The sequence below is a fragment of the Physella acuta genome, unplaced genomic scaffold (genome assembly GCF_028476545.2).
Source record: "Physella acuta isolate Inbredline_101_S28 unplaced genomic scaffold, ASM2847654v3 ptg000457l, whole genome shotgun sequence".
NCBI lineage: Eukaryota > Metazoa > Mollusca > Gastropoda > Physidae > Physella > Physella acuta.
Genome location: NW_026731976.1, coordinates 257,603 through 275,061, shown reverse-complemented (window position 1 = coordinate 275,061; position 17,459 = coordinate 257,603). Strand labels below are relative to the sequence as shown.

The 17,459-nt window shown below is 48.1% G+C and overlaps 1 protein-coding gene across 12 annotated transcripts in view; it reads right to left on the bottom strand.

The window, feature by feature from the left end:
• Positions 1-17,459, bottom strand: part of LOC131943511 (DAZ-associated protein 1) — a 140,621-nt gene that overhangs the window by 69,201 nt on the left and 53,961 nt on the right. For 11 of the 12 annotated variants that reach the window (XM_059303670.1, XM_059303669.1, XM_059303675.1 and 8 more), the window contains one exon: positions 16,853-17,140. In XM_059303670.1, coding sequence (XP_059159653.1) covers positions 16,853-16,981 — 129 coding nt within the window. In that variant the 5' untranslated portion in view covers positions 16,982-17,140. Of the gene's footprint in view, positions 1-16,852; positions 17,141-17,285; positions 17,447-17,459 lie in introns of those variants that run through there. The other variant, XM_059303672.1, reaches the window with a different exon arrangement.

Sequence of the window (17,459 nt, the reverse complement as noted above, 5' to 3'; positions counted from 1 at the left end):
CCAGACAAGCACCAGACAAGCACCAGACAAGCACCAGACAAGCACCAGACAAGCACCAGACAAGCACCAGACAAGCACCAGACAAGCACCAGACAAGCACCAGACAAGCACCAGACAAGCACCAGACAAGCACCAGACAAGCACCAGTGCTATATGAATCGTCAAAAAGACCTAGGCATGTTGCAACAACAAGCACAAATATTAAGGGAAACCACTCTAATTAATTAGACAAGGGGAATAATTAGATTGGCCACAGAGAGACACACTGATACATTGGCACTATGACATCACACACACACACACACGGACACACTTACACAGACACACACACACACGGACGCTCGCATACATACACGGACACAGAGTGCGTTAGCCGCTATATCTCGACGTGTGACGTATACATTGTTTATTTACGTTTGCCACGTGAGGCGGCCACGCCCCCCCAGAGATGTTGAGCTGGCTAAATGCGGTCTTTGTTTGGCCCACTAGGCCGATAGTGCACCAGTGTACCAGTGGCCCACCTATAGGAGTTCAGTGCATCAGTGGCCCAATATGAGAGCAGTGCACCAATAGGAGGGCAGTGCACCAATAGGAGGGCAGTGCACCGTTGTCTTTCTATGACGTCAGCACCGTCCAACCGTCTAGTCACAGGTTAGTCAAACAGGCACATTAATACACAGGGTAGGGGGGTAGGGATGGGGGTAGGTGTAGGGAGTAGGTAGGGGGTAGGGGATGAAGGTCAGGAAAATGTCTGGCACATGTGCAACCATTAGGACGGTCAGCTCGTTCTGAGTTGATAGGGTTGGACGTGGGTTGTTGGGTGTGGGTTGTCAGGGTTGGGTGTGAGTTGCATTGTAAGTCCCTCTCTATAACCCAGCTCTAGACGTAACCCTAACCCCAGCTCTAGACGTAACCCTAACCCTAACCTCAGCTCTAGTCGTAACCCTAACCCTAACCCTAACCTCAGCTCTAGACGTAACCCTAACCCTAACCCTAGCTCTAGACGTAACCCTAACCCTAACCTCAGCTCTAGACCTAACCCTAACCTCAGCTCTAGACGTAACCCTAACCCTAACCCTAACCCCAGCTCTAGACGTAACCCTAACCTCAGCTCTAGACGTAACCCTAACCCTAACCCCAGCTCTAGACGTAACCCTAACACTAACCCTAACCTCAGCTCTAGATCTAACCCTAACCTCAGCTCTAGACGTAACCCTAACCCTAACCCCAGCTCTAGACGTAACCCTAACCCTAACCCCAGCTCTAGACGTAACCCTAACCCTAACACTAACCCTAACCTCAGCTCTAGATCTAACCCTAACCTCAGCTCTAGACGTAACCCTAACCCTAACCCCAGCTCTAGACCTAACCCTAACCCTAACCTCAGCTCTAGACGTAACCCTAACCCTAACCTCAGCTCTAGACGTAACCCTAACCCTAACCTCAGCTCTAGACGTAACCCTAACCCTAACCCCAGCTCTAGACCTAACCCTAACCCTAACCCCAGCTCTAGACGTAACCCTAACCCTAACCCTAACCCTAACCCTAACCCTATCCTCAGCTCTAGACGTAACCCTAACCCTAACCCCAGCTCTAGACCTAACCCTAACCCTAACCTCAGCCCTAGACGTAACCCTAACCCTAACCCCAGCTCTAGACGTAACCCTAACCCTAACCTCAGCTCTAGACGTAACCCTAACCCTAACCCCAGCTCTAGACGTAACCCTAACCCTAACCTCAGCTCTAGACGTAACCCTAACCCTAACCTCAGCTCTAGACGTAACCCTAACCCCAGCTCTAGACGTAACCCTAACACAACCGGTCTGTAGAAAAGAGAGCTATATGTTAAGATACATCTATCCTTGACGTAACTGGACCTAACTCTAACCCAACTCTTCATGAACTTACCCTATCACCCACAACCCCCCCCCCCCCTTTTCACCCCCCCCCCCCACACACACACCCAAATTCTCCTATAGAAAACTTCTAACATAGAAACTCAATTACCCGCCCCTTAATGCCGGCGCAGTGTGTACCGAGAGGACAATGGATCTATCTCACCTAGTTTACCAGCAGCCCGTCACACCTTTGTGCTTTTGTGAAGGTCCCAGTACTACGAGTCATCCACCCCCCCCCCCCTCCCCACTCAGCCTAACCTTTCTGTTCACCGTCCCTAGACGAGCCCCGCCCCCTAGACGAGCCCCGCCCCCCAGACGAGCCCCGCCCCCAGACGAGCCCCGCCCCTAACTGTCAATCAATCTACTAATCACACATTTGCACGGCCGATGAAAAGTTTGACATTAATGTCGTATCCATGTCAGGAGATGGTCAGAGGTGGGGGATGTGTGGGGGATGTGTGGGGGTGGGGTCTCGGGGAGTAGGGCGGTGAGGAGTGGGATGTTGGGGAGTGGGGAGTGGGGTGTTGGGGAGTGGGTTGTTGGGGTGTTGGGGAGTGGGGTGTTGGGGAGTGGGGTGTTGGGGAGTGGGATGTTGGGGAGTGGGGAGTGGGGTGTTGGGAGTGGGGTGTTGGGGAGTGGGGTGTTGGGGAGTGGGGTGTTGGGGAGTGGGATGTGTGGGGGATGTGTGGGGGTAGGGTATCGGGGAGTGGGGCGGTGAGGAGTGGGATGTTGGGGAGTGGGGAGTGGGGTGTTGGGGAGTGGGGTGTTGGGGTGTTGGGGAGTGGGGTGTTGGGGTGTTGGGGAGTGGGGTGTTGGGGAGTGGGGTGTTGGGGTGTTGGGGAGTGGGGTGTTGGGGTGTTGGGGAGTGGGGTGTTGGGGAGTGGGGTGTTGGGGAGTGGGGTGTTGGGGAGTGGGGTGTTGGGGAGTAATGAAAAGCAATATCACTCATCAAAAGTGTGTTTGTGTGAGCATTTGTGTGTGAATATGTGTGTGACTGCGGGTATCGATGTATTTTTCAATGTGTTTGTCTGTGTGTATATGTGTGAGTGTGTGTGCGTGAGTGTCTGTGTGAGTGTCTGTGTGTCCGTTTGTTTGTCTGTCGGCGAGCGTGCGCCGCCCCTGACGCAGCAATTAGGGAGAAAAGGTGTGGGAATAGCCGGAGAGTTGTGCAAACAGTGGCAGAAACAGGAAACAATAGGCTGTATCAACACAGAGCGAGGAGCTATCCAAGATGGCGGCAGACGAGGGTTGTGATAAGTTTGTTGTATTTTTTATGTATGTGTTATATTTTTTTGTAGTTTAGATGTATGTGTGTTGTATGTGTGTTGTATGTTTGTTGTATGTGTGTTGTATGTGTGTTGTATGTGTGTTGTATGTGTGTTGTATGTGTGTTGTATGTGTGTTGTATATTTGATAGAGAAGTTAACCACGTGGAATCGAAAGCTATTTAATCGATGTATACACTTTTGTCATTTTCTGACATTAGGGCATATGACATTAGGGCCATGTGACATTGAGGCCATGTGACATTGGGGCCATGTGACATTGGGGCCATGTGACATTAGGGCCATGTGACATTGGGGCCATGTGACATTGGGGCCATGTGAATGTGACGTTAGGGCCATGTGACATTAGGGCCATGTGACATTAGGGCCATGTGACATTAGGGCCATGTGACATTGGGGCCATGTAAATGTGACGTTAGGGCCATGTGATATTAGGGCAATGTGACATTAGGGCCATGTGACATTGGGGCCATGTAAATGTGACGTTAGGGCCATGTGACATTAGGGCAATGTGACATTAGGGCCATGTGACATTAGGGCCATGTGACATTAGGGCCATGTGACATTAGGGCCATGTGACATTGGGGCCATGTAAATGTGACGTTAGGGCCATGTGACATTAGGGCAATGTGACATTGGGGCCATGTGACATTGGGGCCATGTGAATGTGACATTAGGGCCATGTGACATTAAGGCAATGTGACATTAGGGCCATGTGACATTGGGGCCATGTAAATGTGACGTTAGGGCCATGTGACATTAGGGCCATGTGACATTAGGGCCATGTGACATTGGGGCCATGTGACATTGGGGCCATGTGAATGTGACGTTAGGGCCATGTGACATTAGGGCCATGTGACATTAGGGCCATGTGACATTAGGGCCATGTGACGTTAGGGCCATGTGAATGTGACATTGGGACCATGTGACATTGGGGCCATGTGAATGTGACGTTAGGGCCATGTGACATTAGGGCCATGTGACATTGGGGCCATGTGACATTAAGGCCAGATTTTAGAGCCAATATGGCCGATGCCAAAGCAATTGTTGCGATAACTATCCTAGAAAAACGTGGCCAGCTATTAATAGATTCAGCTATTAATAGATTCTCGTGATGCTCGTGTTTAGCAATGATTTGCTAAAAGAAAATTGACAAACTTGATGCGTAATACGGTCTTAGAGACAAGGGGGGGGGGTCTAATTTCTGTATGAGGAGGGGTGGGGTACGCGGGGGTTCTTATAGGAATGAACACAAAGAGTAAGACGATAGGACACACTGAGGGAGGGTGGGGGTAGGGGAGGGGTTGGGGGTGGGGGTGGGGAGAGAAATGTAACCGCCCGTAGAATAGATACAGCGTAATTGTGGTCAAGTGTGGTAGTGATGTTGTTGTAGTGATTGTGGTGGTGATGTTGTTGTAGTGATTGTGGTGGTGATGTTGTGGTTGTAGTGATTGTGGTGGTTATGTTGTGGTTGTAGCTGATTGTGGTGGTGATGTTGTGGTTGTAGCTGATTGTGGTGGTGATGTTGTGGTTGTAGCTGATTGTGGTGGTGATGTTGTGGTTGTAGCTGATTGTGGTGGTGATGTTGTGGTTGTAGCTGATTTTGGTGGTGATGTTGTGGTTGTAGCTGATTGTGGTGGTGACGTTGTGATATTGATGTGGTGGTATTGATGTTACTATAGTGATGTTACGATAGTGATGTTGTGATATTTGATGTTTATCAAGACGATGATGTCACCTATCAACCCTGTCACGATGTTAGCAGAACATAGACGGCTGAAAGATTTGGTTGCTAGCAGAACATAGACAGCTGAAAGATTTGGTTGCTAGCAGAACATAGACAGCTGAAAGATTTGGTTGCTAGCAGAACATAGACAGCTGAAAGATTTGGTTGCTAGCAGAACATAGACAGCTGAAAGATTTGGTTGCTAGCAGAACATAGACAGCTGAAAGATTTGGTTGCTAGCAGAACATAGACAGCTGAAAGATTTGGTTGCTAGCAGAACATAGACAGCTGAAAGATTTGGTTGCTAGCAGAACATAGACAGCTGAAAGATTTGGTTGCTAGCAGAACATAGACAGCTGAAAGATTTGGTTGCTAGCAGAACATAGACAGCTGAAAGATTTGGTTGCTAGCAGAACATAGACAGCTGAAAGATTTGGTTGCTAGCAGAACATAGACGGCTGAAAGATTTGGTTGCTAGCAGAACATAGACAGCTGAAAGATTTGGTTGCTAGCAGAACATAGACAGCTGAAAGATTTGGTTGCTAGCAGAACATAGACAGCTGAAAGATTTGGTTGCTAGCAGAACATAGACAGCTGAAAGATTTGGTTGCTAGCAGAACATAGACAGCTGAAAGATTTGGTTGCTAGCAGAACATAGACAGCTGAAAGATTTGGTTGCTAGCAGAACATAGACAGCTGAAAGATTTGGTTGCTAGCAGAACATAGACAGCTGAAAGATTTGGTTGCTAGCAGAACATAGACAGCTGAAAGATTTGGTTGCTAGCAGAACATAGACAGCTGAAAGATTTGGTTGCTAGCAGAACATAGACAGCTGAAAGATTTGGTTGCTAGCAGAACATAGACAGCTGAAAGATTTGGTTGCTAGCAGAACATAGACAGCTGAAAGATTTGGTTGCTGATGGGAGAACATTCAGGCCTGAGTCTGCCAATATTCCTTGATGCCAAAGGTAAACAAAGGCGCTGTTTGCCAGGTTGGGCCATCGAGCTGGCGGACCTTAGGGGAGAGGACCTGGCTAGATGAGAAGGACCTTAGGGGAGAGGACCTGGCCAGATGAGAAGGACCTTAGGGGAGAGGACATGGCTAGATGAGAAGGACCTTAGGGGAGAGGACATGGCTAGATGAGAAGGACCTTAGGGGAGAGGACATGGCTAGATGAGAAGGACCTTAGGGGAGAGGACATGGCTAGATGAGAAGGACCTTAGGGGAGAGGACATGGCTAGATGAGAAGGACCTTAGGGGAGAGGACCTGGCTAGATGAGAAGGACCTTAGGGGAGAGGACATGGCTAGATGAGAAGGACCTTAGGGGAGAGGACATGGCTAGATGAGAAGGACCTTAGGGGAGAGGACACGGCTAGATGAGAAGGACCTAAGTCGAGAGGACCTGGCCAGATGAGAAGGAACTTAGGGAAGAGGACATGGCTAGATGAGATAAGGTGACACATCTACTGACATAAGGTGACACATCTACTGACATAAGGTGACACTACTGACGACACACGCAATGAAAAAAGTTTGCCGGAGCTAGCGCCCCGATGATACAATGCCAACTGGCAAGTCGAGCTATTTAACTGGTGGCTGGTCGGATAGTTGAGACTAAACATCGATTAGAGGGGGGGGGGGGGAGTCACGGGACTGCGTGTACTCATTCTCAACACAGAAGAAAGTGTGTGCGTGTGTGTGTTTGCGCGTGTGTATGTATGACTCACTCAATTCACTTCCTTGTTTCAACACTTCCTCTTCATCACGTGACTACAGCTTTACCACACGGCCTTATCACGTGACTACACCTGTACCTTATCACGTGACTACAGCTGTACCTTATCACGTGACTACAGTTGTACCTTATAACGTGACTACAGTTGTACCTTATCACGTGACTACAGCTGTACCACTAGCCTTATCACGTGATTACAGCTGTACCTTATCACGTGACTACAGCTGTACCTTATCACGTGACTACAGCTGTACCACACGGCCTTATCACGTGACTACAGTTGTACCTTATCACGTGACTACAGCTGTACCAAACGGCCTTATCACGTGACTACAGCTGTACCTTATCACGTGACTACAGCTGTACCTTATCACGTGACTACAGCTGTACCTTATCACGTGACTACAGCTGTACCTTATCACGTGACTACAGCTGCTGGCAGCAAGAATTTAGTCAGCCGTGACGACTTTCAAATGACGTCACATCGTCTGAACTTTGACCCTTGACATGACGGGGCAGACGGCCATTGTTGGCCGATCTTGTTCTTTTATTGATTACTTTCTGCTCACCCAATGTCCTATTATCGATTGTTATGTGCTGGGTTCAGGGAGTGTTTTCGGGAGGGGGGGGGGGGTGTCTCAAGGGGTGTAGTATGGTAGGGGCGGGGGTGGTGACGGGGGTGGTGACGGGGGTGGTGACGGTCCAGGAATGTGACAAAATCAATATGTGCGGGTAGGTGGGGTTCAGAGTGGGGTGTGTGGGTGTGTGTGTGTGGGGTGGTGTGTGGGGGTGTGTGAGGGTTGGGTTAGGTTGGGTTGGGTTAGGCTGGGTTGGGTTGGGTTGGGTTAGATAAAATTTAAACCTGTGGGAAACCATTATGTGCAGGTCACGTGAGACTTGTGACGTTGTTGATAGACAGACAAAACTAGACTTCACAGACAAAACCAGACTTTATAGACAGACAAAACCAGACTTTATAGACCGACAAAACCAGACTTTATAGACCGACAAAACCAGACTTCACAGACAAAACTAGACTTCACAGACAAAACTAGACTTCACAGACAAAACCAGACTTCACAGACAAAACCAGACTTTATAGACCGACAAAACCAGACTTTATAGACAGACAAAACCAGACTTTATAGACAGACAAAACCAGACTTTATAGACAGACAAAACCAGACTTTATAGACAGACAAAACCAGACTTCATAGACCGCCAACGGCCCACGAACCGGCACAACTGAGTCGATTAATTTTGGATCGTTCACGTCTTCAATGCGGCACAATACTCGTTTCAAATCTGTTTGAAGAATCGATTTCTCTCCGTGATCGACGCGCTCGATTCCGTTGCATTAAAACCCCCAAAGAAACGTTGGGGGATTCCCCTCAATGCACTACGTGGGGTAAAGGGGGGGGGGGCGTTCCAAACTCATGTGACGAGTTTTTCTTGCCCCAATCAATAACAGCCACACTCGTATGTAGACCCGTGTATTGACCCGTGTATTGACCCGTGTGTAGACCCGTGTGTAGGCCCGTGTGTAGACCCGTGTGTAGACCCATGTGTAGACCCGTGTGTAGACCCGTGTGTAGACCCGTGTGTAGACCCATGTGTAGACCCGTGTGTAGACCCGTGTGTAGACCCGTGTGTAGACCCGTGTGTAGACCCGTGTATTGACCCGTGTATTGACCCGTGTATTGACCCGTATATTGACCCGTGTGTAGACCCGTGTGTAGACCCGTGTGTAGACCCATGTATAGACCCGTGTGTAGACCCGTGTATTGACCCGTGTATTGACCCGTGTGTAGACCCGTGTGTAGACCCGTGTATTGACCCGTGGGTAGACCCGTGTGTAGACCCGTGTGTATACCCGTGTGTAGACCCGTGTGTAGACCCGTGTGTAGACCCGTGTGTAGACCCATGTGTAGACCCGTGTGTAGACCCGTGTATTGACCCGTGGGTAGACCCGTGGGTAGACCCGTGTATTGACCCGTGGGTAGACCCGTGGGTAGACCCGTGTGTAGACCCGTGTGTAGACCCGTGTGTAGACCCGTGTATTGACCCGTGTATTGACCCGTGTATTGACCCGTGGGTAGACCCGTGTGTAGACCCGTGTGTAGACCCGTGCGTAGACCCGTGTGTAGACCCGTGTATTGACCCGTGTGTAGACCCGTGTGTAGACCCGTGTATTGACCCGTGGGTAGACCCGTGGGTAGACCCGTGTATTGACCCGTGGGTAGACCCGTGGGTAGACCCGTGTGTATACCCGTGTGTAGACCCGTGTATTGACCCGTGTATTGACCCGTGGGTAGACCCGTGTGTAGACCCGTGTGTAGACCCGTGCGTAGACCCGTGTGTAGACCCGTGTATTGACCCGTGTATTGACCCGTGTGTAGACCCGTGTATTGACCCGTGTATTGACCCGTGTGTAGACCCATGTGTAGACCCGTGTGTAGACCCGTGTATTGACCCGTGTGTAGACCCGTGTGTAGACCCGTGTATTGACCCATATTTTGGACTTGTATTGACTTGTGTGGGTTAGGGCGAAACAACTGTCATGACGTAACTGTGGTAAACATTGATACGGATGACGTCACTAATGAGAACCAATAGGTGCTAATCAATCAGATATAGGGAGAAAGGAAACTATGACGTCACGAACAAATGTCAGAAACAAATGTCACGAGCAAATGTCAAGTACACAATATGAAGCAGTAGTTGATCAACAATAACAATGGTGGCCTAATTGTAGAGAGCAGGATGTCGCAGGGTGGAGCAGGGTGGAGCAGGGTGGGGCAGGGTGGGGCTAGGTGGAGCAGGGTGGAGCAGGGTGGAGCAGGGTGGAGCAGGGTGGAGCAGGGTGGGGCTAGGTGGAGCAGGATGTCGCAGGGTGGAGCAGGGTGGAGCAGGGTGGGGCTAGGTGGAGCAGGGTGGAGCAGCGTGGAGCAGCGTGGGGCTAGGTGGAGCAGGGTGGAGCAGGGTGGAGCAGGGTGGGGCAGGGTGGAGCAGCGTGGAGCAGGGTGGAGCAGGGTAGGGCAGGGTGGAGCTCGGTGGAGCAGGATGGAGCAGGATGGAGTAGGGTGGAGCAGGGTGGAGCAGGGTAGGGCAGGGTGGAGCTCGGTGGAGCAGGGTGGAGCAGGGTGGAGTAGGGTGGAGCAGGGTGGAGTAGGGTGGAGCAGGGTGGAGCAGGGTAGGGCAGGGTGGAGCTCGGTGGAGCAGGGTGGAGCAGGGTGGAGTAGGGTGGAGCAGGGTGGAGTAGGGTGGAGCTGGGTGGAGCAGGGTGGAGCAGGGTGGAGCAGGGTAGGGCAGGGTGGAGCTCGGTGGAGCAGGGTGGAGCAGGGTGGAGTAGGGTGGAGCAGGGTGGAGTAGGGTGGAGCTGGGTGGAGCAGGGTGGAGCAGGGTGGAGCAGGGTGGAGCAACTTGGAGCAGGGTGGAGCAGGGTGGAGCAGGGTGGAGGAGTGTGGAGTAGGGTGGAGCAGGGTGGAGCAGGGTGGAGCAGGGTAGGGCAGGGTGGAGCTCGGTGGAGCAGGGTGGAGCAGGGTGGAGTAGGGTGGAGCAGGGTGGAGTAGGGTGGAGCTGGGTGGAGCAGGGTGGAGCAACTTGGAGCAGGGTGGAGCAGGGTGGGGCAGGGTGGGGCTAGGTGGAGTAGGGTGGAGCAGGGTGGAGCAGGGTGGAGCAGGGTGGGGCAGGGTGGAGCTGGGTGGAGCAGGGTGGGGCAGGGTGGGGCTAGGTGGGCATTACCACCATCTTGTAGTGACCACATCACTACCATCTTGTAGTGACCACATTACTACCATCTAGTTGTGACCACATCACTACCATCTTGTAGTGACCATCTTGTAATTGACCACACCATCTCATGTGAGTAGCCCCCCCCCCCCCACCCTCCCGTGAAATGAAGTGTGAAGGATTGACCCGCCCCACAAACCGGAAGTCAGTTGCTATTATCTCCGACGGCAAGAATTCCTGGCCGTTCAATTCGATTCACCCCCCCCCCCCCCAACCCGAAATGGGTGGGGGGGGGGGGTGGGGGTGGGTCGAAGGAGTAGATGAGGGGAGGGGGGTCGAGGGAGGAGGGAGGGGGAGGGGGGCTCGAGGGAGGAGGGGGTCTAGGGAGGAGGGGGTCGAGGTTGGAGGGGGGTCGAGGGAGGAGAAGAGGGGGGTGGGGTGGAGGGAGGAGGTCGAGGGTGGAGGGGGGGGTCGAGGGTGGAGGAGGGGGGGGGGGTCGAGGGAGGAGAAGAGGGGGGGTGGAGGGAGGAGGTCGAGGGTGGAGGGGGGTCGAGGGTGGAGGAGGGGGGTCGAGGGAGGGGGGTGTTTGACGAGTTTTAGTAGGGGGTTATAGGAGGAGGGTTATGTTGTTTGGGGAGGGGGGAGTGGGGAGGGGGGAGTGGGATGCTTCTAATATAATTAAAAAAAAACTGTAAGCTTTGTAACTTTGTCATGTCTTTTTTATTTGGGACATTTGTCATTGAGGTAAAGGACATTTTTGTAAGGTCATGTTGAATAGTATAAGTGGACAAGGTCTAGGGTTAAGGTTAGGTCAAGATATAGGTCTAAAGCACATGAGTAGGGGAGAACTGTGGGTTGGCAATTCTGTTACTGTGAGTGTGTGTGTGTAGGTGTGTGGGACGATACTCAACCCCCTACAATTAAGTTATACACCTTTAGAGGAGTTAGTGTGCATATGTTTGTGTGGATTTATGTATGTGTGTGGATGTATGTGTGGATGTGTGTGTGGATGTATATGTGTGTGTGTGTGGAAGTGTGTGTGTGTGGATGTATGGGTGTGTGTGTGGATGTATGTGTGTGGGTGTGGATGTAAGTGTGTCTGTGTATGTGTGTGTGTGGATGAATGTGAGTGTGGATGTATGGGTGTGTGTGTGTGGATGTATGTGTGTGTGTGGATGTATGTGTGTGTGTGGATGTGTGTGTGTATGGATGTATGGGTGTGTGTGTGTGTGGATGTGTGTGTGTGGATGTATGTGTGTGTGTGGATGCATCTGTGTGTGGATGTATGTGTGTGTGGATGTGGAAGTGTGTGTGTGTGTGTGGATGTATTTGTGTGTGTGTGGATGTGTGTGTGTGGATGTGTGGATGTGTGTGTATGTATCTGTGTGTGGATGTATGTGTGGATGTGTGTGTGGATGTATATGTGTGTGTGTGTGGAAGTGTGTGTGGATGTATTTGTATGTGTGTGGATGTGTGTGTGTGTGGATGTGTGTGTGTGTGGATGTGTGTGTGGATGTGTGTGTGTGTGGATGTGTGTGTGGATGTGTGTGTGTGTGGATGTGTGTGTGGATGTGTGTGTGTGTGGATGTGTGTGTGTGTGGATATGTGTGTGTGTGGATATGTGTGTGTGTGGATGTGTGTGTGCGTGGATGTGTGTGTGTGGATGTGTGTGTGCGTGGATGTGTGTGTGGATGTGTGTGTGTGTGGATGTGTGTGTGGATGTGTGTGTGTGTGGATGTGTGTGTGGATGTGTGTGTGTGTGGATGTGTGTGTGGATGTGTGTGTGTGTGGATGTGTGTGTGTGTGGATATGTGTGTGTGTGGATATGTGTGTGTGTGGATGTGTGTGCGTGGATGTGTGTGTGTGGATGTGTGTGTGCGTGGATGTGTGTGTGTGGATGTGTGTGTGTGGATGTGTGTGTGTGTAGATGTGTGTGTGTGGATGTGTGTGTGGATGTGTGTGTGGATGTGTGTGTGGATGTGTGTGTGGATGTGTGTGTGGATGTGTGTCTGTGGATATGTGTGTGTGTGTGGATGTGTGTGTGTGGATGTGTGTGTGTGTGGATGTGTGTGTGTGTGGATGTGTGTGTGTGTGTGGATGTGTGTGTGGTGCCCCACAATCGAGTTATCAGCCGGGTGTGAGACAGAGACAAGCGGCTGTAATGACCGCTGACACCCGGGGTGTCGGGTCTGCCCGTCCCTAAACTCCCGGTGACCAATCTGTGACGTAGTTCGTCCCAAGCCTGGTAAATTCACGTGCGAGGTGTCAGGGGGTGGGGGTGGGCCCGGGGTGGGGGTGGGCCCGGGGTGGGGTGGACCCATTTGGAAAAGACTGGAGTTATCAATATTTGAGTTGTCCTAATGGTGAGGCGGGGCTAGATTGGTTAATTGGTTGGTGACAAAAGCTTGTAGCTGATACATACTGGCTATATACACTGTTGGGTTGACACTCTGATACAGACTGGCTATATACACTGTTGGGTTGACACTCTGATATAGACTGGCTATATACACTGTTGGGTTGACAAGCTGATACAGACTGGCTATATACACTGTTGGGTTGACAAGCTGATACAGACTGGCTATATACACTGTTGGGTTGACACTCTGATATAGACTGGCTATATACATTGTTGGGTTGACTCTATGATACAGACTGGCTATATACACTGTTGGGTTGACACTCTGATATAGACTGGCTATATACACTGTTGGGTTGACAAGCTGATACAGACTGGCTATATACACTGTTGGGTTGACAAGCTGATACAGACTGGCTATATACACTGTTGGGTTGACACTCTGATATAGACTGGCTATATACACTGTTGGGTTGACAAGCTGATACAGACTGGCTATATACACTGTTGGGTTGACAAGCTGATACAAACTGGCTATATACATGGTTGGGTTGACAAGCTGATACAGACTGGCTATATACACTGTTGGGTTGACAAGCTGATACAAACTGGCTATATACATTGTTGGGTTGACAAGCTGATACAGACTGGCTATATACACTGTTGGGTTGACAAGCTGATACAGGCTGGCTATATACACTGTTGGGTTGACAAGCTGATACAGACTGGCTATATACACTGTTGGGTTGACAAGCTGATACAGGCTGGCTATATACATTGTTGGGTTGACAAGCTGATACAGGCTGGCTATATACATTGTTGGGTTGACAAGCTGATACAGGCTGGCTATATACATTGTTGGGTTGACAAGCTGATACAGGCTGGCTATATACACTGTTGGGTTGACACTCTGATACAGACTAGCTATATACGCTGATGACCCTCTCCCCCTACAGGTGGGGGGGGGGGAGGGCTAGGAAATGTGTATGTGTTGGGGAGATAGGGTTATAATGTATGTTGGGGGTGAGGGGGGGGGGGGGAAGAGAAAATGTGTGTTGGGGAGATAGGGTTATAATGTATGTTGGGGGTGAGGGGGGGGGGGAAGAGAAAATGTGTGAGTTGAAACAACTCTATCCCGGCCTTGAACTTAAGCCCTGCAGTAAGCTGAAGAGTCGTTCTATGGCCGTCCAAAAATGACCGGCCGTGGTGGAATTGTGCATTGATGACGTGTCATTACCGACACGCATGCGCCGAGTGACGTCAGATCTAAACACCGGTTTGTAGACATCACGTGATGGAGGGGCCTTTTGTAGGGGCCATTTTGTTGGTTAACATTAACTCCGCTTTAACTCAGGATAAGCTCAGCTTTAACTCAGGATAAGCTCAGCTTTAACTCAGGATAAGCTCAGCTTTAACTCATGATAATATGTATTGATTACGTTTACTTGTTATTACAACTTTTTTAATGCGTCTTTTTTGTAGTACTTGAAATTTTTTAATACAATTGAGTTGCATAACTAAAAACTATTGCGCACCTAATGAACGTGATGACGTGTGTCTAATAGTGCGGAATAGTTTGATGAGACAGCCTACTAATTTGGGCACAATTTTAATTAATTCATAAAAAATTAATTGGTCATCGGATTAAGTCAAATTTAATGTCATATTACAATGTCTTCAAGTCTTGACCCACGTGCCAACTTTGAAACGAATCTGTCAGTTAGAAGTGTCCGAAATAACGCTCGCCCGTTTTCTATGACGACAAATAGACTGACGACAGTCTGACAACAGACTGACGACAGACTGACAACAGACAGAGGAAACAAGGTAAATAAAAGCTTGTAAAGCTGAGAGCAGAATAGAATTGCTTCAGTCAAAAGATGAAGGCAAACAATGTGTACAATAGTGCGGAAACCTAAAATGATCTTTAAATATTAACATGTAATTAACATGTAATTAAGTTAATACATATATATCTGACATCCCGGCCAGGCACTGCACTGGAAAAAAACCTACATGTAAATAACCGTGACCTTACCCAGGAAATGTATTTCTTGTCCAATTAAATGCCAATGTGGAATTGTGGATAACATATAACCTTAAATCTAACTCTAATTCTTAACTTAACCCTAACCATAACCAACTAAAACCAAATCACAAAAACAAATGCAAACCTAACACAAACACAAACGCAAACACCAACACAAACACATATAAAACACACAAACACAAAAGCAAACGCAAACCTACATGCAAACAATAACGCTGAAAATAATGCAAAATTAAACGCTTAGTATTCACAGTATAGCCCGGGGCGCCAAATCGCTTCATTCCGGGGCGCCGGTGGATTCGCCCGGTTTAAACTAGTAGCGAATATAGAAGCCCTTTTCATCCATAGACTATAGCAGCCCTACTCATCCATAGACTATAGTAGCCCTACTCATCCATAGACTATAGTAGCCCTACTCATCCATAGACTATAGTAGCCCTACTCATCCATAGACTATAGTAGCCCTACTCATCCATAGACTATAGTAGCCCTACTCATCCATAGACTATAGTAGCCCTACTCATCCATAGACTATAGTAGCCCTACTCATCCATAGACTATAGTAGCCCTACTCATCCATAGACTATAGTAGCCCTACTCATCCATAGACTATAGTAGCCCTACTCATCCATAGACTATAGTAGCCCTACTCATCCATAGACTATAGTAGCCCTACTCATCCATAGACTATAGTAGCCCTACTCATCCATAGACTATAGTAGCCCTACTCATCCATAGACTATAGTAGCCCTACTCATCCATAGACTATAGTAGCCCTACTCATCCATAGACTATAGTAGCCCTACTCATCCATAGACTATAGTAGCCCTACTCATCCATAGACTATAGTAGCCCTACTCATCCATAGACTATAGTAGCCCTACTCATCCATAGACTATAGTAGCCCTACTCATCCATAGACTATAGTAGCCCTACTCATCCATAGACTATAGTAGCCCTACTCATCCATAGACTATAGTAGCCCTACTCATCCATAGTTTATGGTGCTGCTTAAACGAACCTAAGCGCCTTAGCTCTCATGGGAAGTCCCAGGGCGTCAAATAGCACCCTATCGGGGCGTCAAATAGCACCCTATCGGGGCGTCAAATAGCACCCTATCGACTATAATACCCCATCTTATCCGCAAATGAAAAGATAAAAGTAAACATAGAGGACATTTATGACATTTAGGACATTTATGACATTTAGGACATTTAGGACATTTAGGACATTTAGGACATTTAGGACATTTAGGACATTTAGGACATTTAGGACATTTAGGACATTTAGGACATTTAGGACATTTAGGACATTTAGGACATTTAGGAACAATTAAAAAGTATTACAAAATTGCGATCAAGTCGGGTTTCTTACTATATACAAGTCTCCCACAATTATACATACACATAAAGCCACATAGCCCATATATATATATATCTCTCTCTCACTCTCTCTCTCTCTCTCTCTATATATATATATATATATATATATATAGGCATATATATATATATATATATATATATATATATATATATATATATATATATATATATATATATATATATATATAGTTCACCCAGGGTAGCAGAGGTCACGTTAAGTTAGTTATAAGAAGATTGAGTGGATTAAGTTAGTTATAAGAAGATTAAGTGGATTAAGCTAGTAATAAGAAGTTTAAGTGGATTAAGATAGTTAAAAGAAGATAAAGTGGATTAAGTTAGTTATAAGAAGATTAAGTGGATTAAGCAAGTAATAAGAAGATTAAGTGAATTAAGCTAGTAATGAGAAGATTAAGTGGATTAAGTTACTTATAAGAAGATTAAGTGGATTAAGTTAGTTATAAGAAGATTAAGTGGATTAAGCTAGTTCTAAGAAGATTAAGTGGATTAAGCTAGTAATAAGAAGATTAAGTGGATTAAGTTAGTTATAAGAAGATTAAGTGGATTAAGCAAGTAATAAGAAGATTAAGTGAATTAAGCTAGTAATGAGAAGATTAAGTGGATTAAGCTAGTTCTAAGAAGATTAAGTGGATTAAGCTAGTTCTAAGAAGATGAACCAACTGACCTCATCGTCTACAGCTGTGTTGACACTATCCATGCTCTGAGACAGTGAGGCCGATCCATCTTTCAGACCTGGTGCAGGTGACGTAGAGTTGGCCTGGTTGATAGGCGTGGCCATCTCTGTTATAAGCATATGGGCGTGTCCGATGTGACCCGGGAGGGAAATCAAGAGGGTCAGGGGTCAGGGTCAAGGGTCAGGGGTCGATCTGGTAAGATACTAACGTGCACTGTCTACAAGCTCTTCATTGTACGTCACAAACTACGCACCAAGAGCGTTGGGAAAGTCCCTGATCTATAAATAAACAAGGCTATAAATAAACACAGCTATCAACATATATCCATAAACAAAGCTATCCAGAGATATCCATAAACAAAGCTATATATAGAGATCTGGACAAGCCTTAAGCTAAACACGAACACGTTGAGAAAATCTTAACCTTAACTCAAACCCTAACTCAAACTCTAACTCAAAACCTAACTCAAACCCTAACTAAAACGCTACATTAAAAACTTCGGATACAATAGCTGATAGAACTATCCTGACACTAGCTGGTAGACTAGCTTTAGACTAGCTGATAAAACTATCCTGATACTAGCTGATAGAACTATCC